This window comes from Ambystoma mexicanum, chromosome 10 (genome assembly GCF_040938575.1).
Source record: "Ambystoma mexicanum isolate Mex_15411 chromosome 10, UKY_AmexF1_1, whole genome shotgun sequence".
NCBI lineage: Eukaryota > Metazoa > Chordata > Amphibia > Caudata > Ambystomatidae > Ambystoma > Ambystoma mexicanum.
The window spans coordinates 1,400,957,261-1,400,980,701 of record NC_090932.1 but is presented as its reverse complement, the minus strand read 5'-3'; the positions used below and the strand labels follow the sequence as shown (position 1 = coordinate 1,400,980,701).

The following is a 23,441-nucleotide window of genomic DNA, read 5'->3' as shown; positions in this document are numbered from 1 at the left end:
TAGTTCTTGGGATTTAAGAGCACAGCTGAAGAACCTCTAGGGCAAAGTTTCACAAGCTTTTCAAGACCCATTTTTGACAATTGCTTATGACTTACAACATTGGTTTGGTCACATCGCCACTGGGGTTGTGAACAGCAGGTTTGGGTATCTCCGATATAGGTTGTAGGTTTATAAGGCAGCCTGAATAGATCTGTTGGCTCTTGTGTAACCTTATGTTCTATAACCACCTAGTCATGGTTCTCTTACACATAATCCTCATGTTTTCTTGATCTTTGCAGCTATAAAATTAGAAGCCTGCTGGAGAGGCGTCCTGGCACGGAGAGAGGCCAGGAAGAGGGCTTGGGCTGTGGAGACAATCAGAAAGTAAGTGGTATCCTTTGCGACAGCACAACTGCCCAGCACGTGTGCTATAAATGATGTGCACTGCAGTAATCACAACTCACAGCTTCTGTTATCTGGGCCCTATGCTGCTTAATGGAAATATATCAATGCAGCTGCCTGTGACCCTCTGCCCCACCTTTATATCTCCCAATTTATTTTGTCCTCACACTGCTGCTAGAGGTATTATTATTGGTAGTGCTCTAACATTTGCGATGTAATCGGGTTAAGTTGAACTTCCCCCAAGTAGCTTTTTGAGTTGTTAACCATAGTTAACCATAGTCCAGAAATTACCGGTGTCTTTTTGGTTTTGGGCATTTGGTGGCACTAGTGCCACCTACATAGCCAAAACATTGTACAGAGAGAGAGAACTGAATTTTAGGAAGCAGAGTATCTGGTTGGCATGGAAACTGTGAACACCAACAGCATGAAATAGCCTAAGGACCAGACTCACGTTGATTTGATTTCTGCAGTCTTTGGTGCCTCCAATGAGCTCCCTCTTCCACCTCCTCTCTTAGTAATCTGCAAGCAAGAGCAGGTAAACTGAAGTGCGAGCCAGGTTACGGAAAGGGGCGATGGAGCTCGTTCCCCAACGGCTCCAGGGCTCTGGAGTCTATTCCAGATACTTTCTGGCCAGAAAGAAGACAGGGGTTGGAGACCCATCCTGGACCTGCCCCATCTATAGAAGTACTTGAAATCCCAAAAATTCAGGATGGACACACTACAACACGTGCTCGGCCAACTGGAGGAAGGGAATTTCTCGACACCATTGGACCTAGAGGATGCATTCTTCAATGTCCCCATCCACAGGAAACATCGGAAGTTCATACCATTCGTGGTACAGGGCCAGCTCTACCAGTTCCAGGCCCTACCATTTGGCTTAAAGTTGGCCCCAATGGTGTTCACAAAATGCCTGGCCCCTGTGACGGCCCACCTGAATCTGCAGGGCTTGCACGTATACCAGTACCAGGTGTATTTGTGCGTACTTCACCCAAATCACCTTCTGTGTCAATAGAGGAACAATTCCCACTCTCTAAATTCTTCACGCAAGTTTCAATAGCATCAATCACTGTTTTATTTCCCATACACACCTGCATAATACCTTCCATCAAACTGAGATTCAAGTTTGCTCTCTAGAATTACAAATGTTTCTCTTAGCTTGCTACAGTTGCTAATTTGCTTATTACCCATAGTACATAACTGTTTTAACAATATCAGAGTTTCATCTTGCTTATCCAAGTTAACTTCCATTGCATCACATTTTTCTATTACCAAAGTCAGTAATTGTTCCAGTGCCATATATTTTGTCATAGATGAACCCCTCTCTCTGCACTGTTTACTGATATATTACTAATATGTTCTTCTTCCTCCTCATTCCCACCTTCAACTGGTAGCATTGGAATAAGTTGTAAGGTATCACTTATTAACAGTACTTCTCTAAATTCAAAATCAGTCGATTTTAATAACGTTGCCTCACTCATGGACAAAGTTATGGGTTCCTTGATTAAGTCAGACATAGAAATATTGCGTGGACTATGGCCTTAGTAAATATACCTTGTACTGTCCGTTCTGAAATTATGGAGCCCTCTATATTGGTTAACAGGTTTGACAATTCATCATTAATCACGTCAGCCTGCAATGTATCCCCAGCTGCCTTCAACTCAATATCAATATCTCAACTCAATATCTAAAGCCCTTGCAGGACAAGGCTGCAGTTTTGAGCATCACAGGTGCGCAGGAGACGCTGCCTGATTAAACGCAGCATGCTTCGCTACATCCACACTTCTGTGCCTATAAGAACCGAGGTTCGGACCCTCTGCGGCAAAGCCCTCGCAGGACAAGGCCGCAGTATTGAGCGACACAGGTGCGCAGGAGACGCTGCACAATTATACGTAGAATTCTTCACTATGACCACGCTTCCATGCCTATAAGAACCGAGGTTTGGACCCTCTGCTGCAAAGCCCTTACAGGACAAGGCTGCAGTGTTGAGCGACGCAGGTGCGCAGGAGACGCTGCACAATTGTATGTAGAACGCTTCACTACGTCCACACTTCCGTGACTATAACAACTGAGGTTTGTACCCTCTGTAGCAAAGCCCTCGCTGGACAAGGCCGCAGTGTTGAGCGATGAAGGTGTTTGGCATCGATGGGGTAGCGGCACAGATTTTGAGTGTGGACGACCTCACCCTCCTGTCTGCGACCGCAAGGTAAGAAGGTGCAGGGAGAGTTAGCTTTGCTGCACTCCACACAACCCCGACCTGTGCCTCTTCGCCCTCTTGCATACGCATTGCTCCCCCTGCAACCAGTCCTCCCACCGCGTATGTGCACCTAGGCCATATGCACTCCCTTGCTTCTCTTGCCATGTGCACTCCCTGCATCATAGGCCGCGTACGCTCCCTCGCATTCTGAGGCTGCGTGCGCTCCCCCACAACTTGGCCACGTGCACTCCCTTGCTTCTCTTGCACTTGCGCTCTCTCACATTGTAGGCCATATGTGCTCCTCTGCATTCTCTTGCCACGTGTGCTCCATTGCATCATAGGCCACGTGCGTTCCCCGCATTCTCAGGCCAAATGCGCTCCCTCACAACTTGGCAACACACACTCCCCTGCTTCTCTTGCCACATGTTCTCCCTCGCATCATAGATCCCTGCATCCTATTCTGTTTCCCCCTGCCCCCCTTGGTTCCTAACTTTCTCTCGCATCTCAGCCCCTCCCTTTCTTGATCTATTGTGTACTGTATTGACAGTGTATTGTGCTCCACAGGTTTTGGAATTGCATTGCCTACATTCTTTACTTCTAGGTTCCTGTTGTGTATTGTGCCTTGTTAATTTTATTGACTGTGTTTGCTCCCTAGGGCTTTGAGATTGTGTTGCTCTCTGCGGTGTTGACACTGTGTTGTTCTCTACGGTTTTGACATTACATTGCAATGCCTGCATTCTTCACTTCTAGGTTTAATGTTGTGCTCTCTGCTTTGCTGTTGGTTCTGTAGTGCATCTGCATTCTTTACTTCTAGGTTCACTGTTGTGTTCTGTGCTTTGCTTTGCTTTTTATACAGTGTTTTTATAAAGTGTTTTTGATAAAGTGTATTTTTATATGTCGATCACGGATTACAAAATAAAATATTTTATGTGGTATAATTAACAGTTGATGTTTAATGTTTGTAACTGTCGATAGGAGCTATCTATCTTTTGTTTAAAATTATTCAATGTCAAAACAGTACTCTCGGCAAAACAGAGTACCTACAGTCCTTAGCACAGCTCTCAGCAGTCCTCGGGGTATTTGGAGCCCAAACACGCTAAGGCATTAGTAAAATCCAAAGAATCAGCCTTCCCCGTTTTTTAGTAGCTTTCTCTTGATCAGAAGTCTGAAAAAAGTTTCTAATCTTATTTGCATTATTATTATTTTTTTTTTTCAATGCCAAATTCAAGTTTTTTTCCAAAGTCGGCTTCTCAGGAACCTCAAAAACATTAGCTGCGCGTGTGCACGGGTGACAAAATGGGTAAGAGCATGAAGCGTCCAACAAGGATTGAATCACACTCACCACTTCTTCTTCACCAACAGACATCGCTACTGTTGAACGCTCTTCTCCTTCCCTTCTCACTCCCTCCAAGTCTGCACCAGGAACCATCACCATTTTCGCCTTCACGCCTGATGGTGTGACACCGCTGTTCGTGCCACTTCAGCATCCCGGCACCCAAGATATAGGCATAAAGCTGTTTAACGGGCGATCACAAGCCCAGCAGTTGCCGCTCAGCACGATGTAGCAGTAGTCCATTACAGTTAGACCCAAAGCACAGAATCCCAAGCACAATACTTGTTCCCTGACAGAAGTAGGTAAATGTGCCGCTTCAGCATCCCGGCACCTAAGATATAGACAGAGAGTGGTGCAAAGGGCGATCACAAGCCAGACAGTTGCTGCTCAGCCCGATGGTAGCAGAAGTCCATTGCAGGTAAGCCCAAAGCACGGAATCCCAAGCACAATACTTGTTCCCTCACAGAAGTAGGTAAATGTGCCGCTTCAGCATCCCGGCACCTAACATATAGACAGAGAGTGGTGCAAAGGGCGATCACAAGCCAGACAGTTGGTGCTCAGCCCAATGGTAGCAGAAGTCCATTGCAGGTAAGCCCAAAGCATTGAATCCCAAGCACAATACTTGTTCTCTCACAGAAGTAGTTAAATGCTCACTTCAGCGTCCTGAAACCTAAGATATAGGCAGAGAGCAGTTCAAAGGGTGGTCACAAGCCCAGTAGTGGCCGCTCAGCCGGATTGGATCAGTACTCCGTTGCATGTAAGCCCAAAGCATGAAATCCAAAGCACAATACTTGTTCTCTCTCAGAAGTAGTGAGAAACGAATGACCATTTCCATGACCCAAATGAAATCACTTGAAATATTCTCCGTAGCAGTACAGTAGATTTACAAAAACCATTTGCCACCAACTGGATCAAGTGGATCCATTTGTTATTGGTCAACTGGAGTTTCCACCAGGAGTACCATTTATGCTTTCAAGATGCACGTCGTGCACCTAGCGCTTTCAGCAAGAGAGGGATTCATGTGGCCTTAGCAGCTTTAGAAATTGAAACATATGTTAAATGAACTTAGTTTTTTAAGGACGGCTCTATTTATAATTAAATAAATCCTTTTATGAACCTACTTCAATATTTTATTTTGGCATTGTAAAAGCAAAGACTGACAATTGGAATTGATATAATGCAATGGCTTTGAATTCGAGGTTCCCTTTTTCTTCAGAACACCATGGATATACCCACTTCATTTCAATTTATATTTGCTCAGGTTTGTAAAAGGTTTCATCAATCGAAAGAACCCACCTGGACCCGAGAACAGCGGCTTCATCAGTTTCATGCAGTACACCTACCTCTCCAAGCTGAAGAACCATCTTCCGAAGAACGTTCTCGATAAGAACTGGCTGATGCCTCCTGTTGCCTTGGAAAAGGTGAGTCCATTTGTACTTCACCCATTAATTTCACCAAATATAGTTTAACTTATACTTCACTGAGTCATTTGCATTTCCACACAACCCTCCCCAAGGGCACTCTGGAAAGGGGTGGAAAGGGAGGCAATTACCCCCATGCTGCCTGGACTGTTACTCCCTGGACTAAAATAAATAACTGAAAAAGATAAAATACATCAGAATCCAGCCTGCCTCAAAAGACCTGAGTGCTACAAGTGGGGCAATACACTTGTCTTGATTTCAGCAATGTTGCGTGGGACTAAACAGTGAGTGAGGGTCAGGTAGGAGAGCCTAGGCTGCAAGCGCATGTTAATACTGCCCAATGACAGTATACATATTTTAATAACAGATTATGTGAACCTGTATGGTATTTTTGGCACTTCTGTGGCCCAAACATATACAGTGGCCTATTTATTTATTTTTGCAATTTATATAGCGCATCCAACCCAGAGACATCTAGGCGCTGTACTTACAGAAATTGGTCATACATAGGTACAGAGTTGCATCGTTACAGAGTTGATCAAACATGGGTACAGAGTTACATAGTTGCAATGTATCACAGGTGTCAGTGAGCCGAGAAAAAAACAATATAGTACAACTGTGGTTATAGGGTAGCATAGATAGCGTCGGACAAGGAGACAATGTTGAAGACTGTACTGTAGGCATTGTTAACTTTAGCTGGGGTGTTACTTGCAATGAAAGCTGGCAGGTTGCTATGGGAGCCTTAGTCGCAAGTTTCCTGTGACAAGAGCCAGGTTTTCAACTGTCTCTGGAAGGTCGAGAATGACTCTTCTAACCTGAGTTTGGCAGGAAGGGTATTCCAGAGTCTAGTGGCTGTGGAAGAGAAGCTGCTCCCTCCAGCTTTCTGTAATTTGAATCTGGGCATGGAGAGCAAGTGCAGGTGGGCTGAGCGTGTGGGTTTGTTAGATTGGGATCTAGAAACGTTGTCGGCCAGGTAGATAGGGGTCGTATTATGTAGGCATTTATGAGTCAGCATGAGGGTTTTAAAGAGGATGCCCTATTGAACGGGAAGCCAGTGGGTGTTTCTTCTAGTCATGGAAATGTGTGAGTTTTTAGGTATGTTTAAGGCTGCCCTGAGGGCGTTGTTTTGAATCACCTGTAACTTTTTGATGTTTTGGGTCTTAGTTTCGGCATAGAGTGCTTTGCAGTAGTCCAATCTCGACAGAATGAGTGCTCTGGCTAGTGTGATGCAACTGTCAGGTGAGAGAAAGGGTCGGCAGGCATTGATCAATTTGGATGTGCAAGCGGCAGCTGACGGTGTGGCATTAACTTGTTTGGTTAAAGTCAGAGCAGAGTCCAGGTAAAAGCCTAAAGTTTTTACTACGTTTGACACTTCAATAGTGTTGTCGTCTATATTGAAGGCTTTGAAGACTTCATCAAGTTTGTTGAGGCGGAGTTGCGACCCTAGGAGGAGTTCGGTCTTTTCATCATTCAAACAAAGGCCATTGTGGACCATCCAAGTTTGCATTGTATGATAAACGGCTTTGATAGAGGTTGAATCAGCATCATGTGAGCCAGTGATGGGGATAAGGATTTGGGTGTCATCAGCCTAGTTGGTATAGGTGACACCCAAATTATCCAATTGGTCGGACAGCGGTTTCGTAAAAATGTTGTAAAGTGTTGGAGGGACGCAGGAGCCTTGAGGAACTCCACATGTGACTGGGCTGGGGTGTGCTGCTGCATTACGTGAGAAAACTTGCATCGATCTGTCCGCTAGGAAAGATTGTTTAGAACGGATTGTGTCCTCCGACGTATTCCACATTTATGACAGGTAATCACCACAGCTGTGCTGCTTCGTAAATTTTTTCGGAGTCGGAGTCCTACGTCGATACGCTGTCCCTCGAGGGCCTCCGTCGAGCCGACGTCACTGAATGTTATAAGTTGGACGCACGACGCCCATTGCCTCAGTTCCGTTTTTTCCGTGAACGTGTCCGGTTCAGAATCTCGGCGTGCCTTGGTTCTTCTCCTGATTGAATCGGTTCTTCGAACTTGGTTGTTTGTGAAGTATCATGTCTTCGTCTTCGTCTTCTTATACCCCGCGGTCGGGCTTCAAGAAGTGTTGGGACTGCGGTTCCAAGATGTCGCTTACAGACCCACACGATGTCTGCCTTTGGTGCCTCGGCGAGGACCACGCCACCAATGACTTTATTTATTTATTTACATTTATATAGCGCGCAAGCAGCTCAGGAGCATTGAGGCGCTGTTACTTGCAATAAACTTAGTTACATGGACAGGCATGGTAGCGGTTGTTGACACATTGTGAAAGAAGCAGGAAACATAATGTTGTTACAGATATTGCTTTTGGTCATATAACACTGTATACATGAAAGTATTCATGCTGGTGTGTCTGGCCTTATGAGAAGAGGGTGGTCTTCAACATTTTGCGGAAGGTGGTGAGGGAGGCCTCGCCACGGATAGTGGGTGGTAGGGCATTCCAGTTAGAGGGCGTGAGATAAGGGCAGCTGGATCCGCCCGCTTTTGCTTTTTTTACTCGTGGCACCGAGAGCATGTTGGTATACAGTGATCTGGTTGGCCTGTTGGAGGAGACGGGGTGTATCCTTTGTGAGAGGTATGCAGGAGCAGTGAGGTGGATGCACTTGTGGGTCAGTGTAAGGGCTTTGAATAAGATCCTTTCTTTTATTGGGAGCCAGTGGGCTAGTTTTCTGGCCTCAGAGATGTGTTCTCTTTTTGCAATGCCTTGGGCTGCCCGGAGAGCATTGTTCTGTATTACTTGTAATCTCTCTAAGTTTTTATTGGAGGTTCCTAGAAAGAGTACGTTACAGTAGTCTAGCCTAGAGCCGGTGATGGCTCTGGCTATGTTGGGTCAATTCTCTTTGGAGAGAAAGGGTCTGACTGCATTGATAAGTTTGGCATGATATGCAGCTGCAGAGGCTATTGCGTTGATTTGTCTGTCCATGGATAGGCTGGAATCCAGGTAAGCTCCCAGAGTTTTGACAGAGTCGGAAACTGGAATTTTAATGGAGTCAATGGTGAAGTGGCTGAATTGGGCATCTAGATTTTTTAGGGTTTCGGGAGAACCTACCAGAAGGAGTTCCGTCTTGTCGGAGTTGAGGCATAGGCCGTTGTCTGCCATCCAGGCTTGGATGGTGTTGTAGAGGTTGTTGAGGGTCAGGGAGTCAGTGGTGTAGTTACCTGTGAGAGTGAGGAGGATCTGTGTGCCGTCGGCGTAATTGGTGTAGGAGATGCCCATGGCGTCGAGGATGAGGATGACTGTGACGAATGCCAGTCTTTGACGTCGAAGGTCTTGCAGGAGTGTAAGAAGAAGTTGACTGTAGGTAGGGTTTCCAAACCCCGAAAGTCGAAATCCGCAGAGCATTCAACCGACGATTTGAGGGGCTGCTATCCGCGTTGGCATAAGGTTAGGAGGTCTCGCCCCGGAGTAGTTCCCGCCATTCCTCTGCCTCTTCTAGGCACTCTCGAAAGCGCCGTCACCGGTCGCCTTCCCCGTCCTCGTCCGAGGACTCCGCCAGACGGCGGGTAGCTTGTCACAACAAGCATTCATTTTGCAAGGAGATGATGGCGATTTTTGAATCGCAGGGCTCCGTTCCGTCCGCTGGCAAGGAATGCGCTAGGGCCACCGCTCGCACGGCTCCGGGCTCAGGCGGTCAGCACGATCATCGGGAGTCATCGAGGTCCCGATCGGACATGGTGGATCGCTCTAGCCATGCCCGCTCCAGGTCCCGGTCCTCGACGCCCTTGAGACCATTGGAGACTGTGAGGTCTTCTAAGAAGACATCAATGCCATCGGCGTCATGTCCATCGACGCCATCTATACCGAGGCCGTCGAAGGACACGCTCGGGGCTCCGGCCTCGAAGCCGTTGTCGAAAACGTCGGCACCTCGCTCGACGTCGACTCCGATTCAGTCAACGTCCTCAATGCCTTTTGTGGAGGCTTTACCAGAGGTACCCTGGAGGAAGGTGTAAACTCAGAGGAAGGCCCTGAGTAAATCGGTGAGGCCTGTGTTTGAACCTTTTTCTGTGCCCTCATCCAGGGATTTTTTCCAGCCTTTGGATTATATCTCAAAGGTGGATGAAGGGTCAGATGTGGAAGGGTTTGTCCCTCCTGAGGTTCCTGATGAACTGTTGTCTGGTCATAGCCAGATGGAAGACCTGCGTAAATCGTTGCATGACGCCAGTGGTCTGGACACCTCCCCGGAGGTTGAATTTGGCAGGCCTGAGCCTGGTACACACGCTGAGTCTTCATACAGGCGTCTCATGTCAAGGGTGACAGAGTACTTGGGGTGCTCTGCTCCACCTGTGGATTTTCTGCAGGATGACCTGAGAGATATTTTGGACCAAGGTCCACCCCTGACCCGGTGCTGCCATTTCATATGGCCTTACAAAGAAGGGTGGCGGTGGCTTGGACTGCTCCGGAGAGTCTCCCGGCAGTGAATAAGTTGTTGCCGAAAAAATACCATCCAGCCAGTGGCGACCCCGGCTACTTGTCTTTGCACCCCACTCTAGAGAGTTTGGTGGTGCAGGCGGCTACGGCCACAGCGAAGCAGGCGGCGTACCCTACCATCCCTCCTGATAGGGACGACAAGCGCTTCGATGGTTGGGCGAAGAAAGTATTTTCATCTGGGGGTATAGCTTTAAAGGCAGCCAACTCCATTTGTGCCTTGGCAAGATTCACTCACACTTTGTGGAATTGTGTCTCTTTGGCGGCTGAACATATTCCCGAAGCGGAGGAACGGGATGGTTTTTTTGCCCTTGTTCAGGATGGCAAGGATGCCATGTGTGAATCTGTTCAGTCGGGTCTGGACGTGGCAGACTGTGTCAGCCGGTCCATGGCGGCGAGTACCGTGATGCGCAGGTTTGCGTGGTTGCGGAAGTCGGGGTTTACAGTCCCGGCTTCTCAACATGCCCTTTGATGGTGACCATCTTTTTGGCAGCAAGGCTGACGAGAACCTTGAGAGGTTGCAGACCTCCAAAGCTGCAGCAGAGTCGTTGAGCGCTGCAGTTTGTCAACCGCTGCCTTTTTCGTCCTAGGGGACAGCAATGGGGGGGAGGTTCCTTTCGATACTACTCGTCCTTTGGTAGATCGAGGGGAGCTGCCAGTCAAAGGGGCCAACGTAGGAGTACCAGAGGTGGAAAACAAGGTACTCGAAGTGCCAAAGCTGCTCGGGCAGTTGCCTCTTTGCCCTCAGGCACTGCTGCAGCCGCTTCAGCTCAGTCATGAGGCCATGTCCCATGGTTCGCCGGTTGTGGGAAGGCTGATGCAGCATCTTGTAGAATGGCGTGCCATTACTTCAGATGTGTAGGTTCTGGAGATCATAGCCCACGGCTACTGTCTTCCTTTCCGGCAGAGGCCTCACGACAATCCACCAGGGAAGCTCTCTTTGAACAGCCCTTCAACTTCAGGACTGGTTGGTGTCTCTCGACCTCAAGGATGCTTACTTTCATGTGCCGATTCATCCCAAGCACAGGAAGTACCTGAGGTGCGCGGTTGGCAACCCGCATTTTCAGTTTTGGGACCTGCCGTTCGGACCAGAGGGTCTTCACCAAGCTCATGGTGTTGGTGGCAGCGTAGCTCAGGAAAGGGGGGATTCACGTCCACCCCTACCTGGACAATTCGTTGATCAGGGCGCACTCTCCCGAGCAAGTCCTGGATCATTTGTCAGTCACCTGCCACTCCCTTCACAGGCTCGGCTTCTCCCTCAACTTAAACAAGTCCCATTTGACACCTACCCAGCGGCTCCAGTACATCAGAGCGGTGCTCGACACATCCCTGGGGCAGTGTTCGCCTCCCCAGGTGAGGGCTCATCACATTCTGCAGATGGTGGACAAGTTTCAACGTGCCCAGAGTCTCCCTGCGTTCGAGTTCTTGAGGTTGCTCGGCCTCATGGAATCCTGCATTCTACTGGTGCCAGAGGCCAGGTTGCGGATGAGATCTCTGCAATGGGCTCTCAAGATGCAGTGGTCGCAGTCCTCCAGCGGGATGTCGGACCCCGTTCAGGTGCCGCCCTCGGTCGCCCAGGATCTTCTGTGGTGGGCCGTCGAAGGCAATCTGATGAAGGGGGCTCAATTTTGGCTACCCTGGCCGGAGGTAACGATCGTGACAGACGCATCCCTCACAGGATGGGGAGCTCATGCCAACGAGTTGACAGTCAGCGGTCGTTGGTCTCCATCGGAGTCCAGACTCCATATCAATCTGTTGGAGCTGAGGGCCATCAGGCTAGCTCTGAAGGCTTTTCTGCCGTCTGTGCGGGGGAGGAATGTCCTGATTCTGACAGACAATACAGTGGCCATGCACTACCTCAACAGAAAGAGGGGGGCAGGGTCTCTCCCACTGTGCAGAGAGGCGATGCAGCTCTGGTTCTGGGCCATCCAGCAGGAAATTTTGATCTCGGCAGTTCATCTGGCCGGAGACAAAAACGAGGCGGCGGCCGCTCTGAGCAGGCAGAGCACGGACTCTCATGAGTGGGAGCTGGCTCAGGAGGTTCTCTTGGAGATCTTCGCCCTTTGAGGAACCCCGCAAGTGGATCGCTTCGCCACCAGTGTCAACCGGAAGTGCGAAAGATTCTGCTCACGGGAATTTCCTCCAAGAGGAACCTTAGGGGACACGTTTGTAGTGGAGTGGTCCTTCGCACTGCTGTATGCGTTTCCTCCAGTCCCCGTCATTCTTCAAGTGCTGCGGAGGTTACGGAGGTTCGGTTCCCGAATGATCCTCATTGCTCCTGCATGGGCCAGGAGAGCGTGGTACCCGGACCTTCTCGACATGTCCATCTGCCCTCCACGCTGTCTTCCCTACCAAGACAATCTGCTCTCACAGGAGGGGGGTCGGGTTCTCCATCCAGAGGTCAAGTGTCTCAACCTTCATGCTTGGTTTCTGAAAGGTTGAGGTACAAGGATTGGGACCTCCCTGAAGACGTGATGGAGGTGTTGCTTTCGGCCAGACGGCCTGCAACAAAGTCCTTGTACCGTTGCCGTTGGAGAAAGTTCTGCGACTGATGCTGGGTGAAGAATGTGGATCCTTTTTTATGTGCCATTCCTGTGGTTCTGTCTTTTTTGCTTTCGTTAGCGCACAAGGGCCTGCAAGTGGGTATCATTAAGGATTACCTGGTGGCGCTGTCCATATTTGAGCGCTCGTCTGAGGAGTATTCTTATTTTAAGATTCCTTTGATTTCTCTGTTTCTGAAAGGGCTCACTAATGTGTTCCCTCCATCACCTTTCCAGGTGCCCAGTTGGGATTTGAACCTAGTTCTGAAATTCCTAATGGGAGCTCCGTTTGAGCCCTTACATTCTTGTCCTTTGAGACTGTTGACCTTTAAAACTGTATTTTTGGTTGCGGTTACTTCCGCTCGCAGAGTGAGTGAGTTGCAGACACTATCCGCCAAGCCACCTTTCACAGTGTTCCATAAGGACCAGGTTGTCCTTAGGGTCCGTCCTTCTTTTCTTCAGAAGGTTGTGTCGGAATTTCATTTGAGCCAGAAGGTCATTCTTCCGGCGTTCTATCCTCCTCCGCATCCTGGTAAGGAACAGGAGAGGCTCCATAGGTTAGATCCTAGGAGAGCTTTAAGTTTCTACATCTAACGCATGTCCCGGGTCAGAGTGGACAATCAGCTCTTTGTAGGATACGCTAGAAGGCGTTTGGGTCAAGCTGTTACTAAGCAGATCTTGTCCAGATAGATTATCTTGACAATCTCTAAATGCTACCGTCTGGCTGGTAAGGACCCTTCGGTAGGCTTACGGGCCCATTCTACTAGGGGTGTGGCTGCCTCTACTGCTCTGCAGAGAGGTGTTCCCATTCGTAACATTTGTGAAGCAGCCACATGGGCCTCTGTCCATACCTTTGTAAAACACTACTCCCTGGATTCTATCCATGGGCAAGATTTGGCCTTTGGTAAGGCGGTCCTCTATTCTGCAATTTAATTGGGCATTCTAAAATTATAAATTCTTTTCCCACCTCCATACATTGGTACTGCTTTGGGAGTCTGTCATAGATGTGGAATACGTCGGAGTACACAATCCCTTCGAAGAACAAGTTACTTTCTTGCCTGGTAACGTTCTTTCGATGGGATGTTCCTCTGACATATTCCACATCGCACCCTCCCAGCCTGCCCCTCTACAGAATTTATTATGCGATTGCAGCTTACGTTTTCTCAAGGCTTTCTGTAGTCATACTGGCAGAAGATTGGTCCCACACGTTCTGGGAAAAAACTACAACTAAGGCTACGGGCGTCGTGCATCCTATATATAACATCCAGTGACGTCGGCTTGACGGAGGCCCTCGAGGGACAGTGTATCGACGTCATCGACATAGGATTCCGATGCGAAAAATGTTCCGAAGCAGCACAGCTGTGGTGATTACCTGTCATAGATTTGAAATACGTCGGAGGAACATCCCATCGAAAGAATGTTACCAGGTAAAAAAAGTAACTTGTTCATCCATTGGATAGCTTTTGGTGAAAAATTGGCCACTGAGGCGAGATGTTTACAAAGTATTTTATGATTAACCAAGTCGAACGCAGCAGAGATGTAAAGTAGGAGGAGCAGGGCCAGTGTGCCTTTATCTTTGAGCTTGTCCATTTGAATTTTCAAAACCAGAAGTGCTGTTTCTGGTCTATGTCTAGAGCGAAAGCCTGATTGACGTAGGCCAAGGAGGTTGTTGACTTCCAGATAGTTTTGAATCTGGAGATACACGACTCTATCTAGTATTTTGAGTAGGAAGGGTACTGTTGTGATAGGTCTATAGTTAGTCGGTATGTCAGGGTCAAGCGACTTATTTATTAGTAAAGGTAGTACCCACGCATTTTTAAGATTGGATGGGAAAATACTGTTTTCAAAGGAGGCGTTGATTAAACTTGTGATGAAGGGGGCTAAGTCAGGGGTGCAGTCCTTGATAACTGCCGCAGGACAGGAGTCACCTTGACACCTTGATAGTTTGAGACTGGCGATAATTGTTGAGACTTCAGAATTGGAGACAGGGGTGAATTCAATAGTGGAGCCGAGTTATTACTTGAATGTGTAGACGTTTGCAGAGGTGGTTGAGCTGGTTTAATGGTAGCTTTTTTCCTTTTGATTTTAGATTGAAGGAGGACAGTTTTGTCATAGAGGGCATTTTGAATGTCCGTGCACCAGTTTGCATCTTTGTTGCAGATTTCTTGTGGTGGCACTGGCGACTCTAGCTCTCTTAGGATAGCGAAAAGTTCCTTTCTGTCTGATTTGGCTTTAGTTATTCTGTCATTATATGTGGTATTGTCGTTTGGATAACTGCCTGTTTAAAATGTTTAGCTGCCATTGCGAATTTTACTTTATTTAGGTCATTGGGTACTTTGTTCCAGTTGGTCTCAGCTATTCTTTTGGCACTTCTCAAGGTGTTTAGAGTTGGCATGAACCACAAATTGAGATGGGCTGCAGGTTTGGCTTTACGCATGGATAGGGGAGCTACTTTGTTGATGGCTGCCAGTACAGTTTGGCTGTAAAGGTCGACCATGGTGGATGGGTCGTTGTTGTCTAGGTCTTGGTATGCTGTGATTGGGATCAAAAACTGTAGTATATTGTTTGCTGTGATGTTCTGTTTGTCTCTCGATAGGGCAACTGGAGCCACTAGGGGGGAGTTGTTAGTCCCTGGATTCTTGGTGATATTGAAGGTAATGAGGTGGTGGTCTGACCATGGGAAGCGGGCATTGGATGTTATGTCCATATTGCAATTAAGGTCAGCTAGTCAATCTCGGGTGCGATCTTTGGTGTGTGTAGGATTTTTTATTCTGTGTGTGAAGCCTAGTGTCAAAATGGTATTAGTCAGCGCTAGGACTTTGTGGTCATTAGGATCGTTAAAGCCTAAGTTTAGATCCCCTAGAAGGAGATTTTGGGAGCTAGGTTTAGTATTGGTCAAGAGGAGTTGGGCAACATCATCCTCAAATGAAAGTGTCGGTCTAGGGGGTCTAAAGATCAAGTGGATGTTTAGTGTGACCGTGTGTGATAAGGTCATTTTGACTGAGAATATTTTGCCAGAGTGGAATGTGATGTTTGATAACTCCCTAATGTTGAAGGTGTTTTTAGCGATAATAGTTACCCCCCACCCCCACCTCTTCTGGCCATGGGTCTATCAGACCTGTAGATCATGTAATTTTCTGGGACAGCTAATGCAAGTGCAGGTCCTGCTTCAAGGTGGAGCCAGGATTTGCTAATTGCTATAAGGTCAAGTTTCATAGTTGTAATGCAGCCTGCAATGTCAAGGGCATGTACAGGGCGAGACCTAGTGTTGGTGAGTGCTCCCTGTGTTACCTGATTTTCTTTGCTAGAGCTATTGTGAGATTCGGCTGTTACGGATAGGCTAGAGGGCCATGTACAAATGTCAGGTGAGTTAGGACTCGATGTCAAACATTGCGAACTAGTGGTAGAGCGGAGCCTGTCCTTTGATTTGGTGACATTCGATTTGTTAGTCTTAGTGGGGGTTCTCGTGGTTCTGTAATTGAGATAATAATTTCTTCTACTGGTTGATGGGGTAACGGTGGCGGTAGTGGCCTTGCTGAACCTAGTTCGCAGTGCTAGTCTGCTATTTCTTATGGGTAGTTGGCATGGTCGGCCATTAGTAAGACGGGATTGCAAGGTTAGATACTAGTTAGTAGTTGTTTCTTTATAGGAGGGGTGGGCTAGGCTATTCCTCGGCTGTAGTAGGTTCGAGTGGCAGAGAGGTGGAAGGAATCGGGTGGGTTTAATTGAGCTAGGTTCTGGGAGACTGTGAGGCATAGAAAGTGAGACCATGCGAGTGGTGGGGATCTTAGTACGAGTTTGCATATTTGTGGCATGGACCCCACGTCGTAGTGGTACTTGTCTAAGGCCGGGTGTGGTGGGCCCCAGTGATCTATGAATAGGGACTCATTGGTGTTAAGCATTAAGGTAGTTCTTGTGGAGGCATCCATGTGGCAGTAAAATGAGTTGTGTAGAGGAGTCTCAGTGCCGCATCCGCGTGAACACTATAATGTTTGGGCAGTAGGCAACAAGCTGGTATTTATATCGCAGGGCGAGGTCAATAAATTGGCCGTGGGGTGATAGTGCTCAAGGTACAGAGAACACAGGCTTGTTAAGATAGCCGGGCAGTTAATGTAAGCGAGTAGGGTAGTCAATGGGTGAGTCTACAAGCAGTAACATGGAGAAATCAGTGTGCGAACTTGGTATAGTAACTCAGAGAAGGTTCAGCAGCTTATCAAGACTCCTACTTGTCAATAGACCTGGGTGAGCTTGGTGGGACTCAGGCTTTTCCCGGTCAAAGCAAGTGCTGTGGCCTAAATATCCTTTCGGGTCAGCGCCTGCCCAAAGCATGGTCTGACCACAAGCATCACCCTCTGCCCTCCTATCCAGGAATAATTTTTTTAAAAAAACATTCTTCTAACCTCATGGCCGCGTGACACGTACAGGAGTGCGGCTGTCCCACCATCTCACCATCTGCCACTCACCAATTGCCTGGGGCAGAACAAGAGGAACACTGTACTTTCTGGCATGTCACCAGGGTCATTTTAACAGTTTCTGGGGCCAGGGGCACAGACAGCCTTGGGGCCCATGCTGAAACCCATTGCCTCCTACTACCCCCTAAAACCCATGTCACCCCCCTCAAACCCACGTCGACCCCCCTCAAACCCATGCCCCCTACCAATCTACAAAATGAATGGATTACATGCCTCGACTCAAAGAAAGTCATCTAGGCATTAAATGGATCATCTAGTTAATAACATATAAAGATTGCACAGTTTAACCTGACAATTGTTTATGTATGAATATGTCCAAAGTACATGCCTTTGGAAAAACATTACTGACTAAGCAGCAGAGAAAACAAAAAGGCATGTAACAAACATCACAATTATCTTAGCATTTCACATAATGCCCACAGAGTAGACAAGTTCAAGTAATCCTAGAAAGAATAAAATGAGAAGCACCCAGTGAGTATATGCTTTCTACTGCCCAAGGCTGATTTGCCTGAAACGCGGCCAAGATTAAACTACATATTTCCATCTAGATTTGCATATTGCAAAATCATTAATTATATCAGAACATTCTATCTCTTGAACCATTCCAGACTCAATGCTTAACAGAGCCAAAGAATTTAATCTGGCTTCAATCGTAAAGGTAAAACAGGGACAGTTAAAAGATATCCCTCCTTCACATTTTGTGGTAGCTTGGGCTGATGGAAGTCTGTACCCTTAAGAGGGCTGTGAAGGTGAACCAGCAGTGACCGAAACAACACAGGATCACAGTCCAAAATAAAGGAAATGTCCAATCAAGGTTCTATAAAAATAAATATATGTTAATTAAGCACACCACCTGTAATACAAACAAAAAGAAAATACTGTACAAACACCCACCCCGAAGGAAGAACAGAAAGATTTAAGAGGAAACTAGCACTCTGAGCGTGGTTCCAGAGGTGGTAGGAGAATTACTAGCCACAAAGAGGATATGTCGATGTTGAAAACGGGGTTTGGGTCTACTTGACCTAAAACATTTGATCTAATCACATTTGATTACATTTATTTGACCTTTTTCAGTCTAAAATGAGGGGGATACCTCCCGTCCCCCCACTCCCCATCAACCTAATCTATACCCTTACCTACCCATATATATATTTAATTAAATTTGACAAAAAAGTACAAAAAATTCGATCAAATGTTTTAGGCCAAATGTTTTTAGGTCAATTATACTAATACGAATACAGGTGTGATTGTGACCTAACCAGTCTCTAAGGCCCAAGCAGGGCAGTCACAACGTGTGGTGAGGCCCGGGGCAAAACGTTTGGTGAGGCCCCCTTATAATTTTTTGCACTGGGCCAGCGTTGCCGCCGCAAACAGGAGATGCAAGAAATCTCCCATTGAGTTTGTGTGGAGCAACCCAAATATGGTTCATTATTATGAAAGCAAATCAACTACAGCAAAGTTATGTTTCTGTACTGAAGATAAGTTCCATCCAGAATAACAATTTTGTCATATACATAAATATATATAGCATGGCATGACGGCGGGTGGTGCGCACCGCCAGCTTTAAGGAGGAGCGCCATGCCCCTTTGTGTGCATTAAAACACACATCATACACAGTGACAGGTAGATGATGTTCAGTGGCAGCTGATGAATTTTCGAACTGGAGAAGCTTAAATGTGTGCACCAATTATGTGGGACTGACAGAGCACAGTGAGGGAGCCCAAACAAGGGGTGCTTGAGAAGGTTTCCTGCCCCCAAAATTGGTTTGAAGCTAATAAAAATTGTTTATAAATTAGGATGAAAAGCCATAGAGTTTGCAATTGGTTTTGTATGGTAGCCCATGGACAAACCCAGTAGATGTAAGTCACGAAACATGCACAGGAGCATTTTCCATTGCATTTAATGCTGCATTTGCCCACATCATGTGCCAGTATGAAAACATGTTTATGCTGGCTGTTCCCATACATGTCCATGCAGGCTGAATCAATATAATATTATTTATTTATTTGGCATTTGTAAAGCGTGCCAAACCCAAAGGCATCTGGGCCAGCATTAGCATATAAGGACTCCCAGCCAGTAAAAAAGAAAATGCCACGGAACGTATATACAGACCAGCTGTGCACCATGAGTGTTATTGCTGGCTAGACTGGCCAATATTCAATGTAGGCCAGCCTAGCCACCTGATAACACTTATGTTTTCTTTACCTAGGCCTGGCTGAAGATGAGTTGGGGCCCATTTCCACATGACGGTTGGGGGCCCCCCCATTGCTTAGAGCCGAAAACAGTCTCAGGCCACCGTTGGGTGCATACATTATAATGGAGACAAAGAAAAACAGCCAGGAGTTAATAGCCACTAATTATCACAAGACAGCTAGCCAGCAGGGAGCTGGAACACTAAATGCCCACTGAAAATCTTAAAATCCCCCTTTGTCAGAAGTTGGCTGATGTGGGGGAACCAGTGTTAAAAGGCAATGTGGAGATAACAATTATGTGTACCTCAGGGAAGTGACCGCTGAAAGGGCTCCAGCAAACGCAGCTGTAAGACGAGCATTTGAAGGTGCTCATTTTAAGCCCCAGAACAAAAGGAATATAGAAAGGAATATATTGCCATGTTAGAAAACTGCTGACTGGCAACAGGGGGCATTTGCTGGTGTCCCCCGGAGCCACTTTCAACTGAAAGAGCTGAAAGGCCTGGCAAGACAGCCAGCTAGCAGGGAGCTGAAACACTAAATCCCCACTGAAAATCTTTAAATCCTACTTTGTCAGCAAGGGGGGTGATGAGGAGGAACTGGTGTCAAAAGGCAACAAGGTGATAACACTTCTATTTACTCCAGTGAAGTGAAAGCCGGAAAGGGGTCCATCAATTGCAGCTTGATGGAGCACACCTAGATATGCTGTTTGTTTCATTTCCACCATAGGAATGCCTAAAAGTGAGCCTTCTAGGCTTGAGTGGTAGTTCTCAGCTGGCATCGGACCATCTGTGCATGTGGTGGATGCACATAATTGTATATTATGAGAAAAGTGAATCTAATGATCCTACAGTCGATAAACTGAAAGAGGTGTTAAACGCGAGCAAAATCTAATAGATACCAACTCAATGTATTCGAAAAACAGAAGGCCGCATTAGCGTTATCATAGCTCTCAACTTGCACGCTTTTGCAGGGTGTCACCCTCCTTACAGTCATCTGCCTCACTAGCCAAGCCCTCTATACGCCCATTCACTTAATTGGGCTCTCACCCCGTGTTTTCACCCACCTTGGTAAGGTTGAGTGCTATGTAACTATTAGCTGGAAGTTTGGGACAACGTATATGCATATCTATCTTTGTGTTGCATTCTGGGATTTATAGTTTACATGCTGATGGTGCTGACCACACACACGGGTTGCCATTGATTCACCCAAGTGCTCAAATTGAGAGTACACGCGGGTGGACGGAGTACACCCACTTTTTTAAGAGGGTGGACTCAGTCCCCCCCATCTAAAATGAGAAACATTGAATGTCCTCTTTGAATTTATGTCACCAGGTTTGCAGGCCGGACATTTCACTACTGCATTATATAACCTGATGAAAAATAACTAACAAATAAAGGTGAAATGTCCCATTTCAGTCCTGCAAACTCCAAGGAAAACATATGTATTGGTTTTGGAGTTTAAAACGTGCACCCCTTTTAACATTTTCAAAAACACTATTAGATGAAAATATCCTCTCTTTTTTTTGTTGTGTGTGTTGATTTTGTGAAAGGCAAATCCATTCGTCCTGTGCAATTTGAGTGGTTATGCAAAGCCAATTTAATGAAATGTGCATATTTCACCTTCATACGTTAATTTATGGCGACAGATCCCATTGCGTTTGTTGATGAGTCCCCCCTCTTTAATTTTTAGCACTTGACCCTCATTCACCAAATTCGGATACCTTACCTGCTGCTGTAGCCTATAGGCCCCTGCAGGCGGTGCTGTGATCATCCAAGGACCCCTGGACCAGGCCACAACGAAATCCAACACAAGTGCTGCGCAAGCGCTGCAGTCCAGGCACTGAAGTAATTTCATCTCCCACTCCAACGCCTGCATCGTCTGCAAAATGTGAGGTTAGAAAATCACGTGGAATGATGCTGGGACAGGGCGCCGGCAAACTGTTACATTGTACAGTGCCGCCAGCCCCACCTGCCCACTGCCCACTATATCCCCCATGGGCCATGGCCCTCCCCGCCCCACACCCCATGCTATGTGCTCGTGTAACTTTTTTTTTTAAATCCTTTTTTTTCAATCTTAATGACACCTCGCAGCTCCCAAGATGAAATCCCATCCAGGCAGCCGTGAGGCCCCCCCTGAGCGCGAGGCCTGGGGCAGTTTGCCCCCCCTGGACCCCTCTCGTGACGGCCCTGGGCCCAAGTGGATTCAGAGGGCGCCAAGTAGGGGCAAATGTGGTTGCTCTGTGCAGCAGAAGGGATGCTTTCAATGGCACAGGTCAGAGCGGAACAAGGATTGCTTCACAGTTGGCCAGGCTGAGTCGGGCTTTAGCCACCGGGAGGGGTTGATGAGTGATGCCCCAGCAGTTCGAGCCGGCGGGCAATGGTCATTGCATTCGTAGTGGTGATTTTGGGAGCTTCGATGTGCAGGTCGATGAGGCGGCCATTCAAGGGCTAGCTGAGTCGAGCCATGGTTATAACCCCTGGGTAGAGTCAGTGTGTGACTCTCCAGTGATTTGGTCTGGGTTCAGGCTATCAGGTGAGAGGTTTTGGCTAGGACACAATGCAGTTTTTCGAAGAGGTGAAGGAGAGCAACAGCCAGCGCCAGTGACTTCCCCCTTGTTCTAGGTGTGCTGAACACAGAGCAACTGGTTTGGTGAGGTAGAACAGGGAGATTCGGATGGTCTTGCTCGCCAGTTGCTGTGAGTCCCACTCAGGGAGACACGAGCACAGGATGGTTCTGTGCAGGGTCTCTGCTCCCAGCTAGGAGTTTTCAGTGCAGATTGTTAGTTCCTGGCCCACAGCAGAGGTTACTCCTGATGTGCCCTGGGAGTGGGTAGGGGACGGATTTTCCTTCTGCCTTGGATAATTCCTTCTTCACCTCAGTCTGAGGGCTTTGGAAACTCCAACTTTCCCAAAGGAAGTCCAGTGAGTTCTTCATAGTGAATCTGCTACCTTAAAGGATCCAAGAGGATCAAAGAGAATCTGAAGAAGGGGTGGAAGACTCCTTCTTCTAAAGGCAAAGGTCCCCAGGTGATTGGATTAAAACTAGCCTGCCTTAGCGGTCCAATGCCTGCTCTGGACTTTGCCCTTCTGATGTCACACCCAAAGTGTTTTGCTCCAGAGGAAGTGGAGAAGTGGAAGACTCCTTCCATTGTCCAAAGCCCTCCTGCCTATCATAATCCCACCCTCTTCCCTTCTCACTAAGAACAAAGGCCCTTAGATATGCAACACCCTGATTTGAGGCTACTGCTTTTCAATGTGTGTGCTCCTTTGATGCCCCGGCCCAGGACAGTTGCCTGCTGTGCAGCAGCCTCGGGCTAATAGATGAGATGTCTTCTACAAAAGAAGAGGTGGGGCCAGGAGGCCTATATATGAGGTGGACTGTGGCTGTATGATTAGGAGAAATAGGCAATTTGAGAGATAGTGATTCTGCTGAGTGTAGCTGAAGGCTATTAGCAATTCTGATGTTGAGCGAGCTCTTAAAAATGACGGCTAGACCGCCACCCTTAGTTTGGCTGGTATCCCTGTCACAGCTGATTATGTTACCTGCCCTCACAAAGAGATCAAACTGTAGGCCTCCAGGTTCCTGTCCTGCCATTTGGCAGGCTACACCCAGCTGACCAGAATACACATCACCTTCCACAGCAGAGCTAACTCACAGGAGCTGACACATGTGCGATGTCAATTGGGATGTGGCGGTCATGTAGTTGGTGAGCAGGTGCAAGTTGATCTAGGTCACCTGGCCTAAGCCCTGCCCACCTGTCAATCACCTTAAACTGTGGGCACCTTCCTGTTTTCCTGCCCCTTTTCTCTACTTAAGCAGCCCTCCAAGCTCTTTACTTTGCAATTGGTCAGCAGGTGCAAGAGAATCTAGGTCACCTGGCCTATAGGCCCTGGCCACCTGTCAATCACCTTAAACTGTTGGCTCCTTCCTGTTTTCCCACCCTTTTTCCCTACGTAAGCAGCCCTCCATTCTCTTTCCTTTGCAGTTGGTGCAAGTGGATCTAGGTCGCCCGGCAGAAGCTCCACCCACATTCTTTGCCCTCCCTCTTCCTTTCGGCTCTTAACTCTTAGATCAAGGGCATCTCTTGCCCGGGAATCCAAAGTGAAGAGCAGATGAAGAAAAGGGCAATTCCTGTTCAGACCTGTTTGCACCTGGAGGACCCAGGGCCCAAACCCCTACTCAGACAACAGGTAAGAATGCACCGACATGTGTTTTCTCCCTCTGTCCCCACAGGCCATCCCCACCAACTCCAATGTCAACGACATTGCCACTACGCTAAGGCATGGACTTCGCAATGCAGGAACCTCCCCCACATCAGCCTCAAGCCCATCAACACCCCTTCATCGTCCACAACACGGAGGTTGATGCCCGCCAACGTCCGCTCAGCTATCACCCATGCAGCAGGCATCCCCGACCTCATCACTACACATGACCTTGACACCATCTTCA

General features: G+C 47.6%; 1 protein-coding gene across 2 annotated transcripts in view; it reads left to right on the top strand.

Moving 5' to 3' along the window:
- The window catches only part of MYO1H (myosin IH), an 833,585-nt gene that overhangs the window by 561,732 nt on the left and 248,412 nt on the right, over positions 1 to 23,441 (top strand). For both annotated transcript variants that reach the window (XM_069619421.1, XM_069619420.1), the window contains exons 24-25: positions 279 to 363; positions 5,170 to 5,329. In XM_069619421.1, the coding sequence (XP_069475522.1) occupies positions 279 to 363; positions 5,170 to 5,329 (245 nt within the window). The remainder of the gene's footprint in view (positions 1 to 278; positions 364 to 5,169; positions 5,330 to 23,441) is intronic.